At 37.4% G+C, this 26,451-nt stretch overlaps 2 protein-coding genes across 2 annotated transcripts in view; one reads left to right on the top strand and one right to left on the bottom strand.

The window, feature by feature from the left end:
- PPAT (phosphoribosyl pyrophosphate amidotransferase) overlaps nt 1–26,451 on the bottom strand; it is a 43,872-nt gene that overhangs the window by 16,551 nt on the left and 870 nt on the right. The window lies entirely within an intron of this gene.
- The window catches only part of PAICS (phosphoribosylaminoimidazole carboxylase and phosphoribosylaminoimidazolesuccinocarboxamide synthase), a 51,735-nt gene continuing 25,822 nt past the window's right edge, over nt 539–26,451 (top strand). Inside the window, exons 1-5 of the mRNA XM_008993307.5 lie at nt 539–934; nt 9,234–9,668; nt 11,943–12,032; nt 19,953–20,018; nt 22,389–22,516. Coding sequence (XP_008991555.3) covers nt 553–934; nt 9,234–9,668; nt 11,943–12,032; nt 19,953–20,018; nt 22,389–22,516 — 1,101 coding nt within the window. The 5' untranslated portion in view covers nt 539–552. The remainder of the gene's footprint in view (nt 935–9,233; nt 9,669–11,942; nt 12,033–19,952; nt 20,019–22,388; nt 22,517–26,451) is intronic.

Below are 26,451 nucleotides of genomic sequence, written 5' to 3'. Positions count from 1 at the left end.
CAAGAAATGATTTTGTTAAATGCACTAAATACTGAAAATAGATGTGCATAATACTATATACCATATGGAACTAAATAAATTGTGACTTAGAATGTCTTTAGTGAAATGCTGTGGGGTCTGTAAGTTAACCAGTGTTAGAGGACTAAGTGATTCATGTCAGAGGGAGTATTATTAACATTGGCTATAAACCTCGGGGCAAAAAGAACCTCTGCCAACCATGTTCAAAACAATTTTTAAAAATCAACGATCATTTGATAAAACAGTAAATTATGTAAGGAAAGAAATTAAAAAATGGTTTTCTTTCCCCTTTGTCTCAAGGGTAGTTTTTCCTCCAAGCTGAAATGAGTATGGTTAAGAATCATTTAGGTTCAGGCTTCTTTAATCACAAAGCCTGATTATTTGGCAGTTTCTCAAGTTACTCCCTCAGGCAGCTTGAACCAGTTAAACTAGATCCTTTCAGCTCTTTGGAGCTTATTGACAACCAGCCGTCTGGTTTCCTAGGAAACAAAACCTTGGCTAGAAATAGTGAATCATTTCCAGGTCATTTTCAACATGGAGAGTGGAGCAGGAAAGCACTGGACTAAGGAGGAGGTTAAAGCTTTGCTAAGTGTCTGGGCAGAAAAAAATATACGAAAACAACTTTATGGAACACTAAGAAATAAAGGAATATTTATTTACATTGCTAAAAGGCTGCAATCATTAGGAGTACACAGAGATTGGAAACAGTGCCGGGCTAAGTACAAAAATCTCAAATATGAATATAGAACAGTTAAATATGCCCATAAATCTGGAGACAGCTCTAAAACTATGAAGTTCTTCCATGATTTGGATGCAATCCTGCAATATGAACCTACCACACAATTTACAGAGGAAGATGCAAATGGCAGGTGCCTGGAAACGCTCAGCCCAAGTACAGCCCCAGAGACCACTGAAGGTAAAAAGAAAAAGTACTCTTTTGTTTTTCTTTTGTTTTACAGTTTTACCAACTGTAAAAGTTCAGGACTTCCGAGGCCATATGATAAATATAGACTGAAATATCAAGATTGAGAAAAATAACCCATTTATTATGCTATTTTCCACAAGGTTAAGAATAAAAAGAGGTTAAATATTACAACTTTTTAAAAATCTGTATAAAACACAGAAAAAAGCATATTAAAATGGCACTGCTAGTGCCAACTGCATGTGATGTTTTTGAAATATGGATTGGGTTCTCAAAACAGTTTAAGTTTTAATTTTATAAGAGTGGCAGAAAAGGGTTAAAATATCAAAAATATTGCCCGACTGATGTTTTCCCACAGCTTGAAACAAGAGAAATTTTCTCCTTTAATGTTTCCATTTTCCTAAATTTATAAATAAAAGCACATTTAAAATAACTGTTCAACACTATTTCATTACTTGTTTAGAAGAACAGCTCAGTTTTAACAATGAAGTAAAATAAAGATTTAATAGATGAAATGATCTGAGACTAAATGATTTAGAGGGGTTTCATGACCTACTGTGCTGTGAAACCCAACACTATTTACATAGAATCTGCTCATTGTCTTAGAAGCATTAATAGGCAAAGGGAGGGAAATCAATGACAGTAATGAGATTTCTACCACAATCGAAATTATACATGCTATTTTTAAGAGCAGAATTATTCAAGTATCCGTAATACCGACTATCTGTGTGTACTATGGGCAAAGCACTCCTCAAAAGGGATGGAACTGCAAATAAATTTAACACCTGAGAGAAAATAGTAAATAGTATAATAAAAGTACCAAATGTGAATGGGGTTAAGAGGACAATGATTACAACTGGTTAACTTAAGTTAGCTAATTTTCATACTTACAGCTCAGTAACAAATCATTTTGTTAAAAGAAGAATCCGGCCGGGCGCAGTGGCTCAAGCCTGTAATCCCAGCGCTTTGGGAGGCCGAGGCGGGTGGATCACGAGGTCAAGAGATCAAGACCATCCTGGTCAACATGGTGAAACCCCGTCTCTACTAAAAATACAAAAAATTAGCTGGGCACAGTGGTGTGTGCCTGTAATCCCAGCTGCTCAGGAGGCTGAGGCAGGAGAATTGCCTGAACCCAGGAGGTGGAGGTTGCGGTGAGCCGAGATCGCACCATTGCATTCTAGCCTGGGTAACAAGAGCGAAAAAAAAAAAAAAGAAGAATCCACCCTGCCTACACTCTTTCCATTTCTGAGATGACACCAAATTCTTTTTTTTTTTTTTTGAGACGGAGTTTCGCTGTTGTTACCCAGACTGGAGTGCAATGGAGCAATCTCGGCTCACCGCAGCCTCCACCTTCTGGGTTCAAGCAATTCTCCTGCCTCAGCTTCCCGAGTAGCCGGGACTACAGGCGCCTACCACCGTGCCCAGCTAATTTTTGTATTTTTAGTAGAGGCGGGGTTTCTCCTTGTTTACCCGGATGGTCCCGATCTCTTGACCTCGTGATCCACCTGCCTCGGCCTCCCAAAGTGCTGGGATTATAGGCGTGAGCCACCGCACCCGGCCGTTGACACCAAATTCTGAGATGACACTAAATTCTGAGAAAGCTTTGCAGTTATTACCATGTTCAACAGCAATTACATTATTTTATTCAGTTAAACATCCTCAACTCTTCATCATTTAAGTGCTTTAAATATTGATTAATAAATAAGTAAATCACTTAACTTCTGAAAGTCCCAAATTTTAACCAGGAGTTGGTCTGATGAGGATGTGGATGCCAGTATCTCCACTTCTTAAAAGCAATCTTGAGCCCTTTCATGTACTCCCTTGGCCCCAACCTCCTTCACTGTATATTTAGGTACCTCAAACCCCTAATTCCAAAATCAAACTCTCTCTTCTCCCATCAATTTTTTTTAAGAGAGAATGTTTTACTCCTGTCACCCAAGCTGGAGTGCAGTGGTGCAATCTCGGCTCACTGCTGCCTCAACTTCCAGGACTCAAGTGATTCTCCCAACTCAGCCTCCTGAAAAGCTGGGACTATATGGGCATGAGCCACCATGTCCAGCTACTTTTTTGTATTTTTAGTAGAGATGTGGTTTAACCATGTTGCCCTACCTGGTCTTGAACTCCTAGGCTCAAGAGATTATCCCACTTCAGCCTCCCAAAGTACTGGGACTACAGGCATGATACACCATGTCTAGCCCAAATTTGATCCTGAAACAAATTGCTTCCATCTTAGCATCACTATATTTCCAATCATTTATATAGAAATGTTTGAGATATCCTTGATTTCTGGTCAGTCACTAAGTCTTTAAAAAATCTGGTGACACACTACATAAAATTTTCTCTCTGCTCTATTCTCATTATGACTAACCAGAACTTCATCATCTCTCATATGGAATATTAATGTAACCTCTTTACTGGGCTCCCTAGTTTTCAACCTCTTCCCATAAACCTTCCACAATGCCTCTAGTTGTTATTTACATTTTTTCAATTATAAAATTACCAGCACATTAACATGTTGGTTGCATTAAAAATAATCTTTATACCCATCATTAATCACGATTTAAAATTAAATATGAAAAACAATGGTTCCATAATATTTAACTGAGTTTGGATCTTCACCCCACCTCATGCAAATGATACTGCAATTAATAACTTTTGTCGATTTTTAGCATTATTACCCTAGGACACAAGTTCTAATACTGATTCAGGGGGATATAATTACTTTGGGTTTTTTGGGTTTTTTTGTTTGTTTTGCTTTGTTGAGATGGAGTCTCACTCTGTCATCCAAGCTGGAATACAGTGGTGGGATCTCAGCCCACCACAACCTTTGCCTCCCAGGTTCAAGTAGTTCTCCTACCTAAGCCTCCCAAGCTGGGATTAGAGGCACAAGCCATCACACCCAGCCAGTTTTTCTATTTTTAGTAGAGACAGGCTTTCACTATGTTGACCAGGCTGGTCTCGAACTCCTGTCCTCAAGCGATCCTCCCATTCTGGCCTCGCAAAATGCTGGGATTACAGGCCTGAGGCACCACACCCGGCCATTACTTTGAAACAAACATTATTTCTAAAATAACTGCTTTCCAAAAATACTGTACTTCATTAGCCATGGAAAGAAGGGACTTTCCAAATTTAATAAATAAGGTTTTAGGCCAGGTGCGGTGGCTCATACCTGTAATCCCTGCACTTCGGGAGGCCAAGGCGGGTGGATCACCTAAGGTCAGGAGTTCGAGACCAGCCTGACCAACATGGTAAAACCCATCTCTACTAAAAACAGAAAAAAATTAGCCGGGCATGGTGGTGGGTGCCTGTATTCCCAGCTACTCAGGAGGCTGAGGCAGGAGAATTGCTGAATCCAGGAGGCAGAGGTCACTGTGAGCTGAGATCTTGTCATTTCACTCCAGCATGGGCAACAAGAGCAAAATTCCACCTCTAAATAAATAAATTAGGCTAATTTAAGAAACAATGGCCTATAAAGATACACAAATTTTTAACTTTTAATTTGCATTTGTTTAATTACCAGTAAGGTGGAACACTTTTGTATACATTTATTGACTTCTACAAACTGACAGTTCATGTCAATTGGGGTTCTTAGAAATTTGCGTGACTTCTCTTGCCTTATGATTATTTGACCTGTAGAATCCAAAAATTTTTAAGCTAATCAAAGCTTTCTCTCTAAAGCTCAGGAAGCCCTCCTTGCACCAGGTTTGACTCATTATATAATGTCTTCTGGTTTTTCCTATGGTGGAACCAGCAGAATTTTTAATAGTGTGTGATAAACTGAAGAAGGGAAGAAAATCTAAGTGCCTTTTCCACTGTTGGGATAAACCTCATGCAAGTGGTAAGGAGAAGCTACTTGTTAGGCAGCAAGTAGCCAGAGCCAGAGCCATGGCAAAGGACCCAAACACACTTTTGACCCATTCTAGGAGGCTTCATGTTCTGCTAAATCTGATCATCCTCAGCCTCAGGATTCCTTTGGCCTATGCTGCCAAGCCACATTCCTTCAGTGGTCAAGTTTCCCCTCTATTTTGCTCCTCTTATTTTATACAAATGCATTGCAAGTAATGATTTAAGTGTTTCAGTTTAAAATCCCTAGAGCCTCTGTCTACAGTTTTAGGATTCATGCTGTGGAATAAGCAACTTAAGAAAAAATTCTCTGAAGAGGTTGGAGAGAGAGCTTTTCTGTTTCACTATCATCTGTATGTTTGGTCCAGACTGTTTTCTATGGTGGTAAATCTAGACTCTAAACCAGGTAAGAGAAGAGAAACCTTGCCTTTCTTTACTGCTCTCATACTCAAGCTCGGGTGTTAAATAACCTGAGCATATTAGCATTTCCCCCTGTTTCTGCAAGATAATTCTTACATAACTCCAGATTTTTATTTTCCCTATTTTCAACCAAATCTAAAACATTCCTCAACTACATTTTAGCCTCAAGCAATTATAAAACCGGGTTTAAATTTTTCGAAAATTTTTACCTTATGAGTTTAGAAAAATATTGAAAGCCGTGAGGTCTTTTTGTACTTATGTTTGTTTTTCATGTTTTCCTACTTTTTAATATAGAAACCCTAATGGACTTTTTAAGATGATAAACAGCCTACCTTTTCTTTTTCTTCAATGGGAATGCCTGTAAACATAATGGTGAATCATGATTTTAAATGAATGTTTATGCCATTAAAATCACACTAATATGATCTATTAATGCAAAATACAATGCTACTTTTGTTATTCAGTGAAATAGAATTGGAAAAACATTTGGAATTGAGATGACTAATGAGATGAGTAAATTTTTAATTCAAACATTACAAAAAGCAATCGAAAGATACTTATCCACCACCCAGCTAGTCTGCAACTTCACTGTAATTATAATTCATCCTCATGTGTCAATTGAGTTAAAAATCATGTAAGTTGATGAATTACATCCTTTCTAAGATGTAATTCATCCTCCTCATTTGATCACTTAATATGTATATATATATACATATATATATTTTTTTAAGATGGGGTTTCACCATGATGGCCAGGCTGGTCCTGACCTCAGGTGATCCACCCACCTTGGCCTCCCAAAGTGCTAGGATAACAGGCATGAGCCACCGTGCCCAGCTTATTGATCACTTTAAAAAGTAGCCTCATTTTATGAAAGCCTATATAAAAGCATCCAAACCATAAAATAAGGAAATCAAAGAAGGACTTCATTTTTTATGGTTGGCATGGTTCTTTTAAATGACATATTCCTTAGTCTATTTAAATATAATTTACATTAACTTCTTGAAAATTAGTATGTTTCAATCAATAAATTACATAAGGTACTTATGAACTCTAAGCTATCTGATTATATGCACCAATAAAACTGAATTTTCTAATTATCTATCTCATTGCAGGACCCCTCTTTTACACTACTGGTATTATTTGGCAAGTGCCTACTCTGTTAAAGCACCCAAGATACAATTAAAAATAAAATGCCACATTTTAAAAATGTAATTTAACTTGAAAACTAACTGCAACCATCTCTAAAAACTTACAGAATTATCAAACAGTTCTAGTAGAAGCCCAAAATAGACTATGTCAATGGGACAGAAAAAATTAGATTTCTCTTTAAATACATAAATATTTAAACCATATTATACAACTCTGTTAAAAAATGTCTATCACAAATATATTTTCAAGAATATGATCACAATTAGCTAAAGCTATTAGCATTATTAGTCATGTTATTTGTAAGGGGAATTCTGTTATATTTCCAGGTAAAATATCAATTGCATCAGAAGATAAGGAAGATGTCTCAGGAAATCCTTTACTTTTGGTTTCTCATGTCAGACCAGTGGAACTAGGTACAGTATATGGGTGAAACTGATCTAATTTCAAACTGGAAGATAAGATTGGTTTCTAATATAGAAAATGAACAATTTTTCCTGGAAGAAGCACTCAGAATTAATGTATGTTTTCCTCCCTTTTTACCAACCCATACTGAAAAAAATTATTTCTAAAGCAAATTATTTCTTTACCAACTTTAAGTTTCCTAGAAATATTGGTTCTTTAATTTCTAAACTTTACTCTTTAACTATTATAAGAAATCTGATGGCTAAACTTATACATAGTAATGAGCATGGCAAGGGATTAAGACAAACAGAATTTTATGTTTGAAAGTAAACATCAGAGCCACAACCAGATCAAGAATAATTTTAATCACCCAACGAATTAAATTCAATATAAATTCGTCTTTGCTTCTAATTTCGTACTGAAGCTAGAAGCAAAAACCTTACTTCTAACTCAAATAATAGAAAAACTTATTTGTCACCCAAGTAAGAAAAAAAAATTCAGAAAAGCATTTCAAAGCAAAGACATTAAATACACCACAAAATACCCCACGTAAATGCTATCAAGTTTTTTTTCAATGACCTAAACTCATTATAGATGCTGGGATCTAAACTACTTCCTTAGTGAACCTGACAAAAGTTATTAATTACAATACCATTTCAATGATGGGGGCCAAAACCTAAACTCAATTAAATATTACTGAACCATTAATTGTAATATTTAATTTTAAATTATGGCCAGGCACAGCGACTCACATCTGTAACCCTAATATTTTGGGAGTCCAAGGTCAGGGATCACTTGAGGCCAGGAGTTTGAGACCAGCCTGGGCAACAGAGTGAGACCCCCATGCCTATAAAAAGTGTTAAAAATAGGCCAGGTGCAGTTCGCTCCTGCCTGTAGTCCCAGCTACTTGTGAGGCTGAGGCAGGAGGCTCATTTGAGCCCAGAAGTTCAAGGCTGCAGTGAGCCATGACTGTGCTCCAGTTTGTGCAACAGAGTCTCGGGGAAAAAAAGAAACAAAATAAATTATGATTAATCTTGAAGATTATTTTAAATGTAAACAAAATGTTAATGTTAGGGATGACCACAGTGTGCCTGTGGTCCCAGCTACTCTGGAAGCTCACCTGAGCCTGGGAGGTTCAGGCTGCAATGAGCTGTGTTCTCACCACTACACTCTAGCCTTGGTGAAAAAAAATTACTTTCTTTTTTTTTTAAATTTATTTTATTTTATCTTATTTTGAGACACAGTCTCACTCTTTCGCCCCAGTTGGAGTGTAGTGGCATATTCTCGGCCCACTGCAACCTCCACCTCCTGGGCTCCAGCAATCCTCCCACCTCAGCCTCCTGAATGGCTAATTTTTGCATTTTTTGTAGAGACGGGTTTCGCCCTGTTGCCTAGGATGGTCTCCAACTCCTGAGCTCAGGCAATCCACCTGCCTTGGCCTCCAAAAGTGCTGGGATTACAGGCCTAAGCCACCAGGCCCAACCAAAAATTCCTTTCTTTAATAATATTGCATCCAATTTCAAACCCTGTCTCAAAAAAAAAAAAAAAAGTTAATGTGCTTGTAATTTTATAATTCAAAAAATGAACCTACTTATCTTATGAACATGAAATCTGAGAAAAACGCAAGATAATATGGTTGTTCAAAACGTCTACAATATAATGTCAAGTACTGTCAGTAATGTAAATGAAGTGTAAAACTGTGCTAGAAACCTAATACGCAGCATGGCATATTAAAGGATTTATAACTAAGTGGAGACATACTGCGTAGGAGCAAGGCATTATGAAATTTCTGACATATTCCCCTACCATTAAAAGAACATACTTCATTTAAAATGGCTTTAGTTTCTGTAATTTTCTAAGACATAAGCACTGAAGAACAGAGTCACACTGTTCTGTGTGACTCAACTCATGAGCAGCCTCAGTTCTCAACTCTCACTATACATTAGATTCGCTATCTGGGGATGAGAGATGAGGCAGGTACTAGAGTGGTGGTTTTTAAATGATTCCCAGTAGACTGATATATAGCCAAAGGAAATCATAAGATAAAGAAAAAAGGAAGGAGTTAAATTGTTTGTACCAGTCCTACTTCAAAACAAATTATATACAATGAGCCATTTTCTTATGTAATGATTGCTTTCTACAGTAAATGCTACACATTTATATACTGAACGTTCACTATATACTGATATACACCCTACATACTAAAGGAGTGGTATGGAAGAGAAAGAAATGGTACGGAGGAAAGATGATCAAAATCTGACTAAAAAAACACAACTTTATTAAAGCCAGTAACTGGCATAATAATGAATAGGTTTAGGTTCTGTATTTTGTTTCCCCACTGTTTAAGAGAAAAGCTAAGCTATGATTTGTTACTCCATCTCCTATGGAGGAAATTGCTTTCTTTAATAATGTTGCATCCAATTATTTACCTTGCTGATGTATATAATACGTATTTCTTTTACCTCTCCACCTAATGCAGGTATCTCTACGTCAGTATTGGAACCCTCTAATAACACAACTTTTATCCCAACTGTAGCAAATGAAGGAGGAAAGCACTGGACTGTGCCAGAAGTCAGGGCTCTAATAGACGTCTGGTCTGATAAAAGCATACAACGACAACTAGAGGGAACAGTGAGAAATAAAAGGATATTTGAACAAATTGCTGCCAAGCTTCAGAAATTTGGAATAGAGAGAGACTGGAAGCAATGCAGAACAAAGTACAAAAACCTAAAACACGAATACAAGATCGTAAGAACAGCACAAGACCTAGGCATGACTAAGAGTATGAAATTTTTTACTGAGTTGGATGCCATTCTGGGACACAATAAAACAGAAAAATCACGAGACCAGGCATCCCAAGATGGAGAACCTGTCACAGAATGTGCCAACATAAAAATGGGAAAGGACCAGACAGGTAGGAAGGTGAAGAAAAGTCATCTTAACATCATGTTACATCATACAGGTTCAAGGATCCCTTTTCCAAAATGCCTGGGATCAGAAGTGTTTTAGATTTAGAATTTTTTCTGATTTTAGAATATTTACATATACGTAGTGAGGTATCTTAGAAAGGACACTCAAGTCCAAACATGAAATTCATGTGTTTCATATATACAGCTTGACGCTAATGATATGCAGTATTTTAAAAAATTTTGTGCATGAAACAAAGTTTGGACTGTACCCATCACATGAGGTCAAGTGTATGATTTTCCACATGTGGCATCATGTTGGTGCTCAAAACATTTCAGATTTTATAGCATTTCAGATTTCAGATTAGAGATGCTCAACCTGTATTGAGAATGTTCAGTAGCATAAGAATATTATATATGTAAGTTATATAGGTTTCATTACATTCTATTTGACAAGCTAGCTGAATTTACTATGAAACAGATTTAGTATATATTTGATCTCCCCCAGAACAGAAACAGTATAGTTATACTAAAAGGAGAAAATAAAACTGGATTCCCAAAATAAAGTTTAAAATAGATCAATTTTAATAAAGCATATATGCAACCCCAGATGGCAGAAGTTAAAATAAATTTTCATACTAATTGTGGTAAAACTGAGTAGAATAGAAAAACAGTACTGAAGAACTTAGAAAAGTATAAAATACATGAGACTTTCTTAGAAGTAGTAAGTTTCTCTGGGACCCATCATAAATGTCTTTAAAATATATTTAAACCAAAGGATTGAGATACAGTACATACATACAAAGACATGACAGCATGAAATAAACTGAACAAGTTCTAGACCAGGATTCAGGAAATCAAAGTTCTAAGGCTCTGTGGAACCTCAAGTAACCAAATGTCTCCTCTAGACCAGGGGTCCCCAACACCTGGATTGATACCGGTCCGTGGCCTGTTACGAACTGGGCTGCACAGCCAGAAGTGAGTGGTGGGCGAACTTCATCTGTATTTATAGATACTCCCCATCATGCATATTACAACTTGAGTGTTGCCTCCTGTCGGATCAACAGCAACATTAGATTATCACTTTAGATTAGAACACTGGAGAAGCGAAGACTGCTGTGAACTATGCAAGAGAGGGATCTAGGTTCTCTGCTCCTTATGAGAATCTAATGCCTGATGATCTGTCACTGCCTCCCATCACTCCCAGATGAGACCATCTAGTTTTAGGAAAACAAGCTCAGGGCTCCCATTGATTCTAGATTATAGAGAGTTATATAATTATTTTATTATATAGTGGCATAATAGAAATAAAGTGCACAATAAATGTAATGCATTTGAATCATACCCAAACCACAGCCCCTGCACTCCCTGGTCCATGGAAAAACTGTCTTCCATGAAACCAGTCCCTGGTGCCAAAAAACACTGGAGATGGCTGTTCTAGACCAAACTCCAAAATGGGAAGGAGTGACCAAGATGGTCTTAAAGACCTCTACTAACCACAGTGTCTCCAGATTCTATTATCTGGCTTATATGATGAGAGTGTGTTTCCAGGGAATAGACAGTTGAGAATGGATATGCTGGTGAGAAATTTCAAAATATTTCACTGGTGGGCAAGAAAGAAACTGGTATGCTAGAGAACTATACATTTCCGCTAGTAAGATGACTACAGATAAAGCACCCCAACAGCGGGGGCATGGTATCTTCATACAGTCATTGCTGGAGATGCAGCTAAAGATGATTCCATTAGTTATGTCAGAGGATCTGGTTAGAGACTAGATACATACCCAATATTTACAGTGACAAAAAGATGCTTAAGGGTAGGGAATCTAACCTATGGAAAAGCAAATATTTAGTATCAGGGTCCCTTTAAAAAGGAAAATACTACATTAGGATTTAAAGCATGATTCCGGGCCAGGTGCTGTGGCTCATGCCTATAAAAGCCAAGGTGGGTGGATCACTTGAGGCCAGGAGCTGGAGACCAGCCTGGTCAACATGGCAAAACCCCATCTCTACTAAAAAATACACACAAAAAATTAGCTAGATGTGGTGGCGCATGCCTGTAATCCCAGCTACTCCGAAGGCTGAGGCATGAGAATCCCTGGAACCTGGGAGGCAGAGGCTGCAGTAAGCTGAGATGGCACCACTGCACTGCAGCCTGGGCAACAGAGTGTAACTGGGCAACTCTGCCTCAAAAACAAACAAATAAATAATCTAAATAAATAAAACACGATTCTGAAGTAAATTTAAAAAGCCTATATATATCTCCCCTTATGTTCATACAGCTATTGCTGGAGATGTAGCTGAAGGTGATTCAGTCAGTAATAAGTCAGAAGACATAGAAGATACAGATACAAAACAAAGTCCTGACACAGGTAAAAAAATATTCTGATTTTTATTTGGTTTTTGTTTGTTTTGTTTTTGTGTGTGACAAAATAGATACATAAAATGCTATTATAAAACAGACACTGCTATGGCCTGAGCTGTGTTCCTCCCACCAATATTCATGTGTTGAAGCCTTGACCCCCAATGCGATATACTGGGAGACAGGGCCTTTGAAGGATAACTAGCTTTCCATCAATGAGGTCATGAGAGTGGTGCCTCATGGTGGGTTTTAGATTTCATATCTATATGTTAATAGATGCTACTATACCTAAGAAATTGTGTTATAACATTGTATGAATTACTGTTGCATCACAACTCAAAACACATAAATGGAAGACGAAAATAATTAATGGAAGTAATGTTCCCCATGGCTGTTTTTCTCCAAGTGTAGCAGCATCAGCATTAACTGAGAACCTATTTAAAAGGCAAATTATTGGGCCCCATCCAGAATCAGAAACTCTGGTGTTGGGGCCTAGCAATCTGTTTTAACAAGTCTTCCAGGTGATAATGATGCAAGCAAGTTTGAGAACCATTACCCTCTGGTATAAGGCACTAAGGGTGTGGAGGTGAGATTGTGTGCCTGCTGATAGTTATGTCTTCTACACAAACCCACATTGGGGAGGAGATCACCAAGCCTCCAAGCTGAAGTTTATCTGTTAAAAAGACCTGTACCTAGCCTTTCAGTCCAAAGCTTCACATAACCTTACAAAGAGTAAAGCTCAATGTTAATTTAACAAACCAGTTAATAAAATTTTCCTATACTCCTGGCAAACCTATTTGTTTGATTTACCAGATAGGACAGATTCTTTAGTTTCACAGCAATGGCTTTTGTCATTAAGAGTTAAAAATCTAATTATACCAGGTGAGTGGTGCTTGCCTGTGTAATTCCAGCTTCGTGGGATGCTAAGATTGAAGCATCACTTGAGCCCAGGAGTTTGAATCCAGCCTGGGCAAACCGTCTCTATTTTTTTTTAACCCATAAAAATAAAATTCAAAATAGGAAGAAAATAAAATTTAAAATAGGAAGAAAATCAGATTACTAAAAATAAAATTTAAAACAGGAAGAAAATCATATTACTACACTGTTTAATAAGAAAAAAGATTTAAAAAGTTATGAGCTTTAGTATTAAGATTTTAGCTTGTTAGTCCTCTGGAAACTGAAATACAACATCAAGATAATTTTTTTTCTTTTTGAGACAGAGTCTCACACTGTCGCCTACGATGTAGTGCAGTGGCGTGATCTCTGTCTCCTGGGTTCAAGCAATTCTCCTGCCTCAGCCTCCGGAGTAGCTGGGACTACAGGCGTGCGCCACCACGCCCAGCTAATTTTTTGTATTTTTAGTAGAGACAGGGTTTCACCATGGTGGCCAGGATGATCTCGATCTCCTAATCTCATGATCCGCCCTCCTCAGCTTCCCAAAGTGCTGGGATTACAGGCACGAGCCACTGCGCCCAGTTGATAATTTTTTATATGTAAAAGGAAAAGATTAAGTCAGAAGTACAAGGGTTTTTCTTTTTTGTAAACATGCCAAATATGAAATATTTGGAATATATTTAGAAAATATGAAACAGGACAAATACAGTTATTCTAGAAATTATATTAAACGGTCACATGAAAATACAAAGCAAAGATAAAAATCCACAAGGATCTCAGCAGCTAAATATATAGGAAAAAAAACTTCAACAGGCAAGGATTTTAGGTACACCTGCAATAGATACTGATTGATTCACAAATTGCCACTCCCCTATTAGGAAGAATGTAGAATGTAGTATTGAGGTATAAAACTATGGATTATTTATCCTCAGGTAAAAAAATTCACATGAAATAGACTTTCTTTAAAACAGCAACATGTATTTACATGAAACACTCTTTCTTTAAAACAACAACATGTATTTACATGTAAAAACAGAAATCACTTCATTTTCATTTATTTCACTGATGAAATTTTGAAACTGGAGTTGCTATTATTAATGATAGCTCCATATTGTTAACTTCGACATCTGGCCAAAAATCTGGTCCCCCAAAAGTATTCTCTTTGCTATCTTAAATGTATGCTATAAGCCATAAGCTACTCCTTTCTTCAAATGAAAATCCAGCTAGAGCTGTAGACCCCTGGGATTCTGAATATCTAGATCGGTTCCCAACTTGGAGCTTCTGGAGATTTTGATCCAATAGGTTGGTGTCAGTTCAGGTATCCGTACTTTTCAACGATTCTCAAGCACTGGAAACCGTAGCTAGGTTCTCTCATGCTCAGACCAGGAGAGGTCTGATTAACACAGAAGTTTCAATTTGATTCCATTCAGGAAAAAAGAAATTGCTAATGCCAATAAATTATCACTTAAAAATTAATGACTAATGGAATATGAAGGAAATTAATCACGGAGAAGAATCACTCTTCAGACTATTCCTACTACATTAAGTAAAACAAAATGGCCCAAGAAAATTAAATTAACTAGTTCTTTGGATCTAATACATAATTGATTTTCCTCTCCAGTCTGTGAGGCACAAGCAAGAGAGGATAAAAGGAATCAAGATTAAAAGAAAGTTGCCAGGAGAATTAAAAAAAAAAAAAAAGGAATCAAGAAGTTATCAAAGGAGAAAGGACTCTGCCAAAAGAGAAAATTTGGGTTTGACAATCTTTTCACCTACCTGTCTCTTCTGAGTCGGAGAAACAAAATTGACTTAATTCATCTCCAATATCACTGCCATTTATATGAGTTGGAATGCCTCTTTATCTGTGCATTCTTGCAAGCCACTGCTTTCTATTATAGGACAGTCACAGTTAAACCATTTTAGGTCAGAGGAGTGGAACCAGGCGCACTAAAATAAGCACAGAAATTCCATGGTAGTAAAGTATATCCTATTAGAGGAGGTCACACTGATCTTGAGCCTAAAAATCACAAGTGAAATACCTCAATGTTTACCTAAGAATAACCCTAAAAATGCCCATTTTTCTTTTGGTTGTAGTAAAACATATTTTCAAAATTAAAATCTTTACTATTTCCATAATTCAAAAAATTCACAATGAGATGGCCAGCAGGGGGCATTAAGGAATCTATTGTTATCATCTCAAAGGGTATGCCAAGAATTAGTTTTCTTCGACTTCATTTATCTCTTCCAAAAGAAAGAAATTGGAAATAATTTTCCTTAAACATGGACTATTTAAATACTTTTATATATTTATTATAATTTGTATAATCTTAGCAGGAAAATTGTTACATAAATTAATGTACTTTAATCATATGAGACACAATATTACTGAGAACTACTTTTCATTTTAATCTAATAGTAGACCCAGATAGAGAACAACTGATTTCTAAAACTTCAGAAAACCCAAGACTTATAAATGTGAAAAAAGAAAGCTCAGACATAGGTGTGCTGCTAAACTTAAATAGAGGCAACTTGTTAATTATGAAGGCATGATTTTTCTAATTTGTACTGTTGATAATATTTAATAAACTTTTAAGAAGCTGTGCATAATAAAGAATATATCTAGTTTTGGTCTCCTGTTCCAGGCACAAAGCATCAACAACCTTTGGAATTTCCAGAGACATAGCATCTTTGTTATGTTAATGAGGCTACTCTAGATGGGTTCCCAGATAGCTTCAGGATGGAGGCTAGTCACTGAAGACCAACCATGTGATGAGGGTTGGAGCTTTGTGCCAGTGGGACCTCCACGGAGGAGAGTGAGGCTGGAGGTTGACTTAATCATATCATAAAAACTCTGGCTCGGAGGAAGATTTGGAAGCTCGGTGCAATGCAGTTCACACTTCCTTAGTTCCCCTATAACTTCCCAAAGTCATCATTGCATTAATCTGTACACTTGACCTGTCTTTACTTTTCTATTCTCAAACTCTTCTTTTTTGATATGTAATTTACATAAAATCAAATTCACCCAATTAAAGCATATAACCCTGTGGTTTTTCGTATATTCACAGTTATACAATAATCACCGGTATCCTTTTAGAACATTCTGATTACCCCACAAAGAAACCCCATATTCATTAGTAGTTTAACTGCTTGTCCACACCTCAGTAAACCCGGGCAACCATGAACCTCCTTTCTGTTTCTATGGATTTGCCTATTCTGGACATAAGTTGTACCCTCCAATATACAGCTTTTTATATCTGTCTTCTTTTGTTTCATACTCCATCCATGTTGTAGCATATATCAATATTCCATTCCTTTTTATGGCTGAATAATATTCCACTTTATGAATATACTTTATTTTGTTTTCCCATTCACCAGGTGACAGATATTTGAGTTGCTGCCATTTTCTGGCTCTTCTTATGAATACTGTTGCTATAAACATTCTGGTATGATTATTTTTCCATTTTGGTAAAATATACATAAAATTTACCATTATACCCATAAGTACATTCACATTGTTGTGCAAACATCACCCCTCTCCATCTCCAGAACTTTTTCATCGTTCCAAACTGAAACTTCTGTAGCTGTTAAACAATAACTCCCCTATCCCAACTCTCCTTAGCTAGTGGTAACCACTATTCTGCTTTCTGTCTCTGTAAATTTGACTATTCTAGGTACCCAATGTAAGTGGAATCATACAATATTTGTCCATTTGTGTCTGGTTTATTTCACTTATCTTCAAGGTTCCTCCATGTTGTAGCATTTATTAGAATTTCCTTCCTTTTTAAGGCTAAATAATATTTCATTGTATGGATACACCATTTTGTTTATCTATTCATCCACTGGTGGTCATCTGGGTTGTTTCTGCCTTTGGCTATTATGAATAGTGCTGCTATGAATGTAGGTGTATTAATATCTGCTTGAGTCCCTGCTTTCAATTATTTTGGATATATACCCAGAAGTGAAATTACAGATCATATGGTAATTTGTGTTTAATTTTTTCAGGACCAGCCATACTGTTTTTCCACAGCAGGTACATGTTTTTAGGTGAACATGTTTTCAATTCTCCTGGGTTTATATGTAGGAGTGGAAATGCCTTGTCATACGGCATACGCTTAAACTTTCTCAGGAACTACCTGTTTTCCACCATGACTTACCATTTTACATTTCTATCACCATCTTTTAAAAATTATATCCAACAAGAGTGACTTGAACTCATTTTTAAATTTCCATGAGGCACTAGGCATGGGGGTGTGCACCAGCTATTTGGAGTAGTCCCAGCTATTTGGGAGGCTGAGGCAGGAGGATCTCGAGGCCAAGAGGTCCAGGCCAGCCTTGGCAACATAGTGAGGGCCTATCTCTTAAAAAGAAAAAAAATTCCATAAGGCCTGAAAAATTACTCAGAATTGAAACCTAGTAGAATTTAAGATGAGAATAACTGACTGTTGGAAAGCTTTGTGGAGTAGACCTCCCCCTGCTGTACATCATCAGTTGCCATGCCCACTTACTGGTTGTAGTTTTCATAAGGTATCCCAGAGTAAGTTTTCTTTCGCTTCTTCTGATCTTTTATATGTAAAGAATTTTTAAATTTAAGTTTTCCCACAGGCCATAGAGTATTTTTAAATGATAATAATAATGTCCCAGTATATAGGAAAGTACAGCTAGGATGAGTACTATATCACACATTAAATAGGCTTCCGCTCAGAAATCCAACATAATCAACATTTGCTGTGGAGTTTCCCCCAGTTCACTTGTTAGCATCCTATACATATACAGGTATACCAAAATAAATTATATTTATTGGGCTAAGCATCTAAGTTCCACTAGCTGTTTATATTCCTGTCTGGTTGTCTTACTTGACCTGGTCAAACTCTTCCACTAATGTCTCAATGTGAAAACTGCCAAGAACAGTAAATCTTAAGTCTTTTATTTCTTTTTTTTTTTTTTTGAGACGGAGTCTCACTGTTGTTACCCAGACTGGAGTGCAATGGCTGGCACAATCTCGGCTCACTGCAACCTCCACCTCCTGGGTTCAGGTAATTCTCCTGCCTCAGCCTCCCAAGTAGCTGGGACTACAGGTGCGCACCACCATGCCCAGCTAATTTTTTGTATTTTTAGTAGAGATGGGGTTTCACCTTGTTGACCAGGATGGTCTTCGATCTCTTGACCTCGTGATCCGCCCGCCTCGGCCTCCCAAAGTGCTGGGATTATAGGCGTGAGCCACCGCGCCCGGCCTATTTCTTTATATGTATTGCAATAAGGATCATTCTTAGTTACATATGAGAACTGACATAAGAGCTTTTAGTCAAGCATTAAAGTGTCACAATAAACAAATGTTACCAAACTGGGTCTAAAAGTGCCATCATACTCCCAAGTGCAGCATACTTCCTTGTGATGTCAAAACAGGATACTCTAAGATTTTTAAGGAGATAAACCTACAGTGCCATTCATTCATTCAGACAGGGTCTGGCTCTGTCACCAAGGCCGGAACGCAGTGGTGTAATAAGAGCTCACAGCCTCAGTCTTCTGGACTCAAATGATCCTCCTGCCACAGCCTCTGAGAAGCAGACTAGAGACACATGCCAGCACAACCCGGTTAAGGTCATTTTTAAATATGTTTAAAGATAGCAAAGGTTCTAGGCTTTAAGGTTACAGCTTTCATGCTGGAATCCAGCCCTACTGCTTTTTCAGCATAATCTCCAATTGCAAAAGTAGATTATAGTTTTGTTAACATCAAACTTAAACTGCTAGTGTGCTTATTTTCTGTCAGAGAAAGACTTTTTATGTATTGCCTCGGAAGTGGTGGACAGCCCCACTGCACCCCAAAATAACACTGGGTCCAGTGCAGGGTCTAAATTGGCAAATTTTAAATGTCATTTTGATATGTGAAGTCTAGTATATACCATTTTAAGTAGTTATAAAGAAGATCTCTATTGTGTATTACCTAAAAATGCTTCCTTATACCTGAGTTGGTAGAGAATATGGTAAAGTAAGAAAGAAAATGTCTATACCCACTTCTCACTAAAAGAAATTAAGTAAACATTGAGACCCTCCATATTCATAAATATCCAATGAAGATCACCTATGATGAAAAGCAGCTCAATTATTCTCACTAATAATGGGGAACAGTCTAATAATTTTTAGAATATACTGTTTAAATATGCACACAAAATTTCTTTTGACTCATACTGGAGTTATTGTTTGCTTATGTTACTCTTGGTTCTTTATGCCATTCGAGTTGCTTTAAGTGAATGATATTCAAATCCAAGATTTATCTATGTTTGAATAATTATAGATCATGTTGATTTGTAGGTAATCCTTTAGAAGATGCTAAGAGTCATTTACAGATTATAACAGTGAGTGACACAGAGGCTGGAAAATACTGGTGTGACAATGAGGTTCAGAGCATTGATACAAATATGGTCTGATGAAAAAATTAAGCGAATGCTTGAAGGGGCCAAAAGAAACAAGAAAATATTTGAGGAAATTGCCAGAAGATGAATACAGTTTGGGATAGACAGAGACCGGAAACAATGTTGTACCAAATATAAAAATTTAAAATATGAATATAGCATTTTACAAAGAAAGAATGGCAACCCTCAAAGAAAAATGAGATTTTATGAAGAAGTTGAATGCATCCTAAGACAACCAACTCTCAGAACTGCCAGTTGGAAACATGGTAACCTTGGAATTGACATAAACAAAAAAAAAATTCCAGATATTCCTCTTTGCATTTTCATTTAGCAAGAGAAAAACTCTTTAAAAATAAAATCCTAACACTATCATATGCTCAAATGACCCTTAAAAATCATTAGAAATAGGTACCTATTAATTTAAATCATTAGAAATAGGTACCTATTAATTTAAGCCAAGTTTCAACTTTTTTCTAAATCTTGTACCAAAATATTCTTAATTCTTAACTCATTCTTTATCTGTCCAACTGCTTCAGTGTTCTTATTTTAGCATACTTGAACGCTTGAAAACTAATGTATTTCAGATGATGTCATATAATGATTCTTTTCCTGTGTTTTTATTTAAGAATTATTTGAAGGTCATAACAAAAGCCAAGGAACTTTGAGCTCCAAGAGAAAAGCGCATGAAAATGGTAAGAACCTGAGAAATGCCAAATTCTCCCACACAGTGAAAAACTTGTTGCTTTTTCATGATAACAGAGATATTTATTCTTGTCCTTGATAAGTTAGACTAAATATATCGTGTATGAACTGTATTAGAGCAGAGAATGCTGAGAAATAATTTCTTTCATAGCTCATTGAGTGAAAGTTTCTGCAGGAGCTAGATTTTATGTTTTAAAAGAAGAAGGAAGAAAAAGAGTGAGAGTAACACTGCAAGCAAATGAAAACTTGCCCAGAGTTAGATTAACTATTCAGTTACTGTGGTTCTTTAAATTGTACTTTGCAGTGATTGTTACAATCATTGTTAACAGATGTAATAAGAAAAAAATCCACAGTTCCCCAAAGGTAGTCAATAATGAATATGACATTTTAATAAGTCTGAAAGTAAGTCAAACTCAGAAGCCAACCTAATAATGGGAGCTGTAATTCCAAACGAACCCACCACAGACATCAGAAAGATAATATAATGCAATATACCATGTAGAAGAAAGAAAATGCTCACAATACTGATAATAGGAAAACCTGAGTTCCAGTCTCTCTTTGATTAGCTCACACAGGGCTAATCACTGCATTTCTCTGGATCTCTAAAATAATCCAGCTTTAGTGTTTTATAGATTTATAATTTATGAAATTGTTTTTTAGTAAACACAAAAAAATTGAAGAGTAAAACAAAATTTTACAAAGTAAACACCCCAAACCCACCACTCAGGACATAAAACTTACTAGCACCCTAAAAGCCTCCCAGACATTAATCATCTTCCAGCCCCAGTAAACATTATCACTATTTTCACTTCTATCACCATAGATTAGTTTGGGATTCATACAGTATATACTTTTCTTTCATTCAACATTGTTTATGAGATTTACCCATAATTTTACTCAGTCTGTTTTTTTTTTTAATTGCTGTAGAATAATCCATTGTAAAAATATACATCCCAGCCAGGTGCAGTCAATGGTTCAGGTCTATAATCCCAGCACTTTGGGAGGCTGAGGCAGGAGGATCACTTGAACCCACGAGTTCAAGACCAGTCTGGGCAACATGGTGAGACCCCCATCTCAATATTTAATTAATAAATAAATAAACGTACATCCCATAACTTTTTCAAATCTATTTCACTGTTGGACATTCCAGTTGTTTCCAGATTGGAGTTTTTATGAATAATTGCATGCCTCTCAATGGACATATGTATGCATTTCTGTTGAGTATAATACTCAGAAGTGGAAGGCAGGGTCATAGGATATACATATATCCGGGCACTGTTCTAAGCACTTTACATATATTAACATATTTAGTCCCAGCCACAACCCTATAACATAGGTGCTATCATTATACCCAATTTACAGATGAGGAAACTGAGACATAGAGAAGTCTGTGCTCTTGAACCAATGAGGCCTCTCTGCGAGGGCAGGAACCACATCTGCCCTGTATGGTACAGTATTTCCAGTATCTACCACAGTGCCTTAGATGTACATTATAGGAGTTCAACAAATTCCTCTTCCCCTTATAACCTGTAATCTCAAGTGAACTGAAAAGTGTATTTTTCCACTCCTGGATATAAATGCAAGTCAGATAAAACTCTTGTGCGATTAACCCTTAGCAGTTTTCCTGAAATGAGAAGCAGCTAAGGGTTAACCGCACAAAAGTATCATTCTGAGCCCACTGAATTTGAGCATTAGCCCTTACAATACACAAATCTAGACCAACAAATGAGGAAACAGACTCTGAAGTTAGGAGACCTGCCCAAGATTAAACTGGTGTTACTGGAAAACCTGGGGCTAGATTTCAGGTTGTATGTTAAGGAGCTCTTTCCAATATTGACCAGAATGACCAAGCAGTGGTACTTGGAGACTTTTGGGGGCAGGTAAATTCTGCTTCAGACTAATGCAAAAAGCACAGTTCTAAAAAAGTAGTTATAAATGGAAGAATCGAAAACACTTATTTTAAATCAAGAATCACTGAATTATAAAATAATTAGAATTCTCTCAAAATCAAAGACTGGAACAATTTGAAAGGACACTTTTTAAATAAGTCACTTCCTCAAACCAAAAATTACTTTACTTGATTAGATACAGGTTATAGATTAAGGGAGTGTAAAAGTAAAACACTACAGCAATGTTACATATTTGGTCATTTTCAATCAAACATGAAAATCAAAATTAAGATAAGATATCCCCTGCCTTAATTTGGCAGCCCAAAATAAGTTCTCTGGCAATCAAATCCTGTGTTCTCTACAAAACTAAATGAAGATTAACTGGGAACTAGGCCCACAGACGTTTGACTGAGTGCATCTCTCATTCTCACAAGTGCCTTTCTAGTGGTAATGTTCTGTACTTGTTTGCAGAAACAGTGTCTCTACCTCTTAAGAAAAGTGCGCCTGAGATCATTACGAATCAGTTTCCTCAAAGCATAATAACAGAACCAAAAGATTCTACAGAATGTTTCTGCAGAGAGGAAACTCAACTTCATCAGGTAAATCTTATAAATTTTTAGAAGTAGTATGAAAATGTTTGTCATTGTAAGGTTCAAATCCTAACCCAGAGAAGTGATAATTCACTGAAGGGAAGAGTATGCTTATCTCACAATGAATCAAGGAAAGGCTAACTAGCTGATTCATGGGATAAATCTAAGGAATCTTCAAATATGTCCAGGCCATTCAGGTCTCTATAAAATGTGACTGTGTTTTAAAGATGAATATGTTTACTCTAAGAAGGGATGTCTGGTTTGTTCAGAACTCTGCAAACTACTGAGATGATGTTTTCAGTACCAAAACAGCATGTGATTATATGAATCTAGCATGAACATACCCACAACACATGTATGCACAGTTTATAGCCAAAAGGACATTTGAAAATTCCCCTTCAGAAAGCAAAGCTACGGAATAACTCTGAAGATAGCCAGAATTACTAAAAAGGGGTTGTACATCTGGATGAACCCATCTCGGTGAAATATCCAGTGCATGGCTGTTTACTAACTGATACTCTATTTTTATATGAAATAGCTAATATACCTTCCAGGTATTCTGTTAACTCCAGGACAAAATATATTAGATTAGATTATGCCCAAGACAAAAAACTAAACCAAATACAAAGCAAAAATGGTATAAATCTCACCTTCTAGATTCCATCTTCTTAAAGATAAAGTTGGCCGGGCATGGTGGCTCAAGCCTGTAATCCCAGCACTTTGGGAGGCCGAGGCGGGTGGATCACGAGGTCAATAGATCGAGACCATCCTGGTCAACATGGTGAAACCCTGTCTCTACTAAAAATACAAAAAATTAGCTGAGCATGGCGGTGCATGCCTGTAATCCCAGCTATTTAGGAGGCTGAGGCAGGAGAATTGCCTGAACCCAGGAGGCGGAGGTTGCGGTGAGCCGAGATCACACCATTGCACTCCAGCCTGGGTAACAAGAGCGAAACTCCGTCTCAAAAATAAATAAATAAATAAAGATAAAGTTGCCCAGGCATGGTGGCTCATGGCTGTAATCCTAGCACTTTAGGAGGCCGAGGGGGGGTGGATCACTTAGGCCAGGAGTTCGAGACCAGCCTAGTCAAGATGGTGAAACCCCATCTCTACTAAAAATACAAAAATTAGCCAAGTGTGGCAGCAGGTGCCTGTAATCCCAGCTACTCGGAAGGCTGAGGCACGAGAATCACTTGAACCTGGGAATTGGAGGTTGCAGTGAGCCGAGATCGTGCCACTGCACTCCAGCCTAGGTGACAAAGTGAGACCCTGTCTCAAAAAGAAAAAAAAAAGATAATATATAAGAAATAAATTCCTTTTGCAGTTGTTTTAAAACTAACCAGTGAGTGAATGAGGGTGAGAAAGTGGAAACAGCTTTCTGCAACAGACCACGACTTCTCAGGGTATACTACATATATATATAGATATAGATATAGATATAGATATGGATAATATATAGATACACGTATATATATGTGTATACGTATACACATATGTGTATATATGTGTATACGTATACACATATGTATATATATGTAACTAAACTACTATTAAGCTATGACAACCTAACTAGGCTCCAGTTTTGACGTTCCTAGATTCAATGACATACAAAAATGTTAGTTCTGGTGGGGTGCCATGGCTCATGCCTGTAATCCCAGCACTTCAGGAGGCCTAGGTGCGAGGATGACTTGAGGCCAGCAGTTAGAGACCAGCCTGGCCAACAAAGCAAAACCCAGTCTCTACTAAAACTATTAGCCAGGCATGGTGATGCATGCCTCTAATTCCAGCTACTCAGGAGACTGAGGCACAAGAATAGCTTGAACCCAGGAGGTTGCAGTGAGCCAAGGTGGCACCACTGGACTCCAGCCTGGGTGACAGAGCAAGATCCTGTCTCAAAAAAAGAAAAAAAAGGTTAGTTCTTAGTTTTGTTCTGGCCCTTATCCATCAGTTTAGAGCAGCAGATAATTGTGTTTCCAAAACATAAAAGGGAGTTTCATTGTTCTTCCAATCAGAATCAGTCTTCCCAAAGGATGACACTTTAGCTCATGTAAAATTTTGAACTGAATTGGATTATGGGTGAGAACTAGCCCTCTTTGCACACCTTAAACATTCTATGCCTAAACAAGAAAAACTTTAAATTGTTTTTCAGTAATACATTTGTTCCTCAAAACCACATAATCACATCATTATTGTCCTTATCTGGTATTATTTAATCTTGTAATTCTTTCACAGAAAAGCAACTATAGAAAACAGATACAGGTAACCAGGAATCAAATTGTATTCATTAAAAAAAAAACCCAACCCGGCATGGTAGCTCATGCCTGTAATCCCAGCACTTTGGGAAGCCCAGGCAGGAGGATCACGAGGTCAGCAGTTCAAGACCAGCCTGACATGATGAAACTCTGTCTCTACTAAAAATACAAAAATTAGCCAAGCGTGGTGGTGAGTGCCTGTAATGCCAGCTAGTCGGGAGGCTGAGGCAGGACAACCACTTGAACCCAGGAGGCAGAGGTTGCGGTGAGCCAAGATTGCCACCACTGCACTCCAGCCTGGGCAACAGAGCAAGACTTGGTCTTAAAAACAAAAAAAGCCTCGTTTTCTTCAAGCACACATTTAAAAGGGAGAAGAAAGGGGGATGAAAACTTCCTGTATAACTTTGGCAAAAAAGTAAATATAGTGGAGAACAGTTCATATATATTTTCTATAGACCACCAAGCAACCCTAAAGACCTCTAGATTCTCCCCCACTTCCATGACAGAGTATCCAAAAACACTACCAGCTAATTTTCATATTTTTAGTAGAGATGGGGTTTCACCATGTTGGTGAGGATGGTCTTGATCTCTTGACCTCATGATCCGTCTGCCTTAACCTCCCAAAGTGCTGGGTTTACAGGCGTGAGCCACCGCCACAGGCACAGGCGGTAACTTCTAAGAATGTTACAAACTAATGTGGCTCAGAACTACCACATAATCAAGAGTTTACTTTCTCCTTGGATTATGTAACTAATCCTTTCATTGTATGTGGGGTTTTTTTTGTTTGTTTGTTTGTTTGTTTTGAGATGTAGTTTCGCTCTTGTTACCCAGGCTGGAGTGCAATGGCGCGACCTCGGCTCACCGCAACCTCTGCCTCCTGGGTTCAGGCAATTCTCCTGCCTCAGCCTCCTGAGTAGCTGGGATTACAGGCACACGCCACCGTGCCCAACTAATTTTTTTTTTGCATTTTTAGTAGAGACAGGGTTTCACCATGTTGACCAGGATGGTCTCGATCTCTTGACCTCGTGATCCACCTGCCTCAGCCTCCCAAAGTGCTGGGATTATAGGCTTGAGCCACCGCGCCCGGCTGGTTTTTTTTTTTTTTTTAAAGAAATCTATTATGGTCAACCCATAATTATCCAAGATTGGAGTTATGCAAGTTAAAAAATATTCTTTTTGATTCATCCTACATTCTCAGTTCTACAGTAAACATACAATGTGTAACTGAAATTCAAGTATTTGGGACAAGGAAAACAGCAAAAAGTACTTCAAATTTGAGTTTGGTTGAGGGAAAGCTAATCATTTGGAATGCATTAATACATGTTGCACCCATTTTGCTGTTAAGTGTTATTGCCAAGTTCCTTAACTGTACTAGATGTTGTTATTACCGTATTACCTTTCAGTGAGATATCAAACCCAGGTTTGTGTCTCTTACCCTAGATTAATAATTTATATCAACTTCCAGTTAAGTCAGGTAGTAAGAAAAGGAAAGATCCCCGAGCAAACTCTTTTTTTTAACTCGAAGGGATCTCCCAATTTTTCAAAATCAAGTGTATGAATCTTGTCAGAGACACTACTCCCCTTTTGAAGAAGGGAGTTACTTTTTGTCATCTTATTACCAACGTTTTCATTCATTAGGTAAGACGTCTATCAATGAATCTTTTCCAGATGCACTATTCCCTATGGTTGGTT

Source organism: Callithrix jacchus, chromosome 3 (assembly GCF_049354715.1).
Source record: "Callithrix jacchus isolate 240 chromosome 3, calJac240_pri, whole genome shotgun sequence".
NCBI lineage: Eukaryota > Metazoa > Chordata > Mammalia > Primates > Cebidae > Callithrix > Callithrix jacchus.
Note: the sequence above shows the minus strand (reverse complement) of the source record. Positions and strands in the feature narration are given on the sequence as shown.